This window comes from Otolemur garnettii, unplaced genomic scaffold, assembly GCF_000181295.1.
Source record: "Otolemur garnettii isolate 467f Iridium unplaced genomic scaffold, OtoGar3 scaffold00001, whole genome shotgun sequence".
In the NCBI taxonomy this organism is placed as follows: Eukaryota; Metazoa; Chordata; class Mammalia; order Primates; family Galagidae; genus Otolemur; species Otolemur garnettii.
In genome coordinates this window covers 34,385,539-34,387,930 of record NW_003852396.1, presented here as the reverse complement: position 1 = coordinate 34,387,930, position 2,392 = coordinate 34,385,539, and the positions used below count along the sequence as shown (strand labels likewise).

The 2,392-nt window shown below is 39.3% G+C and overlaps 1 protein-coding gene across 1 annotated transcript; it reads right to left on the bottom strand.

Annotated features, from left to right (window-relative positions):
• Positions 1 to 246: 246 nt before the first annotated feature.
• On the bottom strand, positions 247 to 1,194 carry LOC100950239 (olfactory receptor 56A3). Its single transcript, XM_003781016.1, has one exon. The coding sequence runs from the start codon at positions 1,192 to 1,194 to the stop codon at positions 247 to 249; it is 948 nt and encodes a 315-aa protein (XP_003781064.1).
• Between the last annotated feature and the right edge of the window lie 1,198 nt (positions 1,195 to 2,392).

Here is a 2,392-nt window from a genome sequence, read left to right as displayed (position 1 = left end):
CACTTTAGAACCTGCATCAAGGAATGCCACTGTTTAGACAAAATAGGATTATAAACATGGAAATATAAAAGAAAGGGCCAAAGATATTTATAATAAAAGGCTTAAAGAAAAGGAAACAAAGTGAAATTGAAGTTTTAGAAAAGAATATCAATAAGTTTGAGATTACAGATAAAAGTTTCAGCCTACTCACTCAATAATTAAAAAAAATTATCCTATTTTAGAAATTCAGAGATTCACTTCTCCTTATTACAAACCTTTCTTTAGTAACCTCTGGATTCCTTGCTTGATCTCCTGGGTTCTCACCCCATAAACGATAGGGTTGAGGGCTGCAGGGATGACATGGTGGAGGACATTAAGCAAGACTGGCACATCAGGGGAGACCTGCTTCTTAGCCACATGGGTGAGCACAAAGACCAGAAGGATGGTGCTGAGGAAGAGGATGAGGATGAAGTGGGAGCCACATGTGCTTAGGGCCTTGGCCACAGCACCCTCTGCCTTGAGTCTCAGCACAGCTCGCAGGATGAAGATGTAGGAGAGGAAGATGAGGACAAGGTCAGATCCTAGCAAAGTCCAGCCTGCAGCAAATTGGTAAATGCGATTGATAGTGACATCATCACAGGAAAGCCTGGAGACAAACATATTGGCACAGATGCAGTTCTCAATGACATTTTTCCCACAGTAATAAAGCCGTGCTGAGAGAATGGGAATGGGCACAGTCATAAAGATGTTCCTGGCCAAAATGAAGATGGCAGCTTTGACTACAAATTGGTCAGTGATGATGGATGGGTATCTCAGTGGGTGGCAGATGGCTACATAACGATCATAGGCCATCACCATGAATGTGCAGGATTCCATGGCTTGGAAGCAATTCATGATGTACATCTGGAGGAAACAGGCAGAGAAGCTGATAGACCTGAGGTCAAACCAGAAGATGGCCAGGACCTTGGGGATGACGGTGAGGCAGAGCACGATGTCCAGCAGGGAGAGGAGGCTGAGCAGGTAGTACATGGGCTGGTGCAGAGCGGCCTCCAGCCGGATGGTGATCAGGAGGGTGGCGTTGGCCCCCATGGCCAGGAGGAAGAGGAGGCTGAGGGGCAGGGACAGCCAGCGCTGCCAAACGGGAGATCTGACAAAACAGTTCAGGAGGAAGTTTGAAACATCAGTGGAGATGGTCCCATTTTGGTGTGCTCTCATTTTTAATTTTTTTGGTCATATTTTTCTTCAACTTTCTCTCAGTGTCCTGTAAAAGTAGGTTTAAAAATTAGCTGCTGCCTGTAGAGACACAAGGATAAAAATACTCATTTTTCTAGGTACTAGTTCTGTATCATAGCAGGTTATCTAGTGCCAAGTGAATTTATCAGGTTATCCTCAGTGCTATGTTACTGAGGTATTCCAGTCACTTTAAACAGAATGGTGAACTCAGGTAGTATAATTCATCTATATATATTTGTTTTGTTTAATGTTTATTTTCTAAAGAATTTCCATAACTTTACAGAAAGTGAAAAGGAGACACTAACTTGGAAAATGCTTTTGTGTGATAGGCGAGGCTCTGAATTAGTATCCATGTTTCCTCTTTGTTTTCTTTTTTATATTCACATCGACTACCATGTCTATGATTCAACTATTACAGTACACACAAATAGCTAGCGGAGCATGGCACAATGGACTCAGATAAATGTCCCAGATTCCCATTAGAACCTTTCAATCTTATTGATTTTGTTTAATTAAAGATTTTGATTTATACACTAAAAATAAGTTAATTTCCATTATATCTAAACATTAATTTTGATAGGTATAAAACCCACCAAATAATTGATTTATTTCTATTTATTAGGTAGCTCTTCATATTTGTAGGATTTCCAACTTCAGGAATAAATAGATTTAAAAGGAGCAAAAGTAATTCAACATAACTATAAGGGAGGAATACTTGCCTTGCACCAGATGGTAAATCGGTTCCTCTGACAGTAGTAGCATGGGAATGATGAAGTTCATCCTTAAAGTTTTTATTCCCTTTCCATTTCCCTTTTCCATCTCATAGTGAACAAGGTATCCCATACATATCCCATCCAGACAGTAATTCAATGTTGCTGTTATGCTCTTATCATTCAACCTCTTGCACTAGTATTTTGTTAGGTAATAGGGTCACAAAATTGGAAAAGGAACTATCCTCATTCTCAAAGAAAGAAAAAAGTAGCTTCTCTGACAGATGATGGGTAATAAAAAAAATGATAAATGGATAATAACAGAGTTACGTACAAATAACTACAAAAGTGGAGGGAAGAACTAATTCTAACATGGAGGATCAGTTGGTGAAAAATAATGCAAATAAAGTGATATGGCATGTGGGTCATTATGAAAGTTTTGAGATATACAAAGTCAAGAAACATAAAAT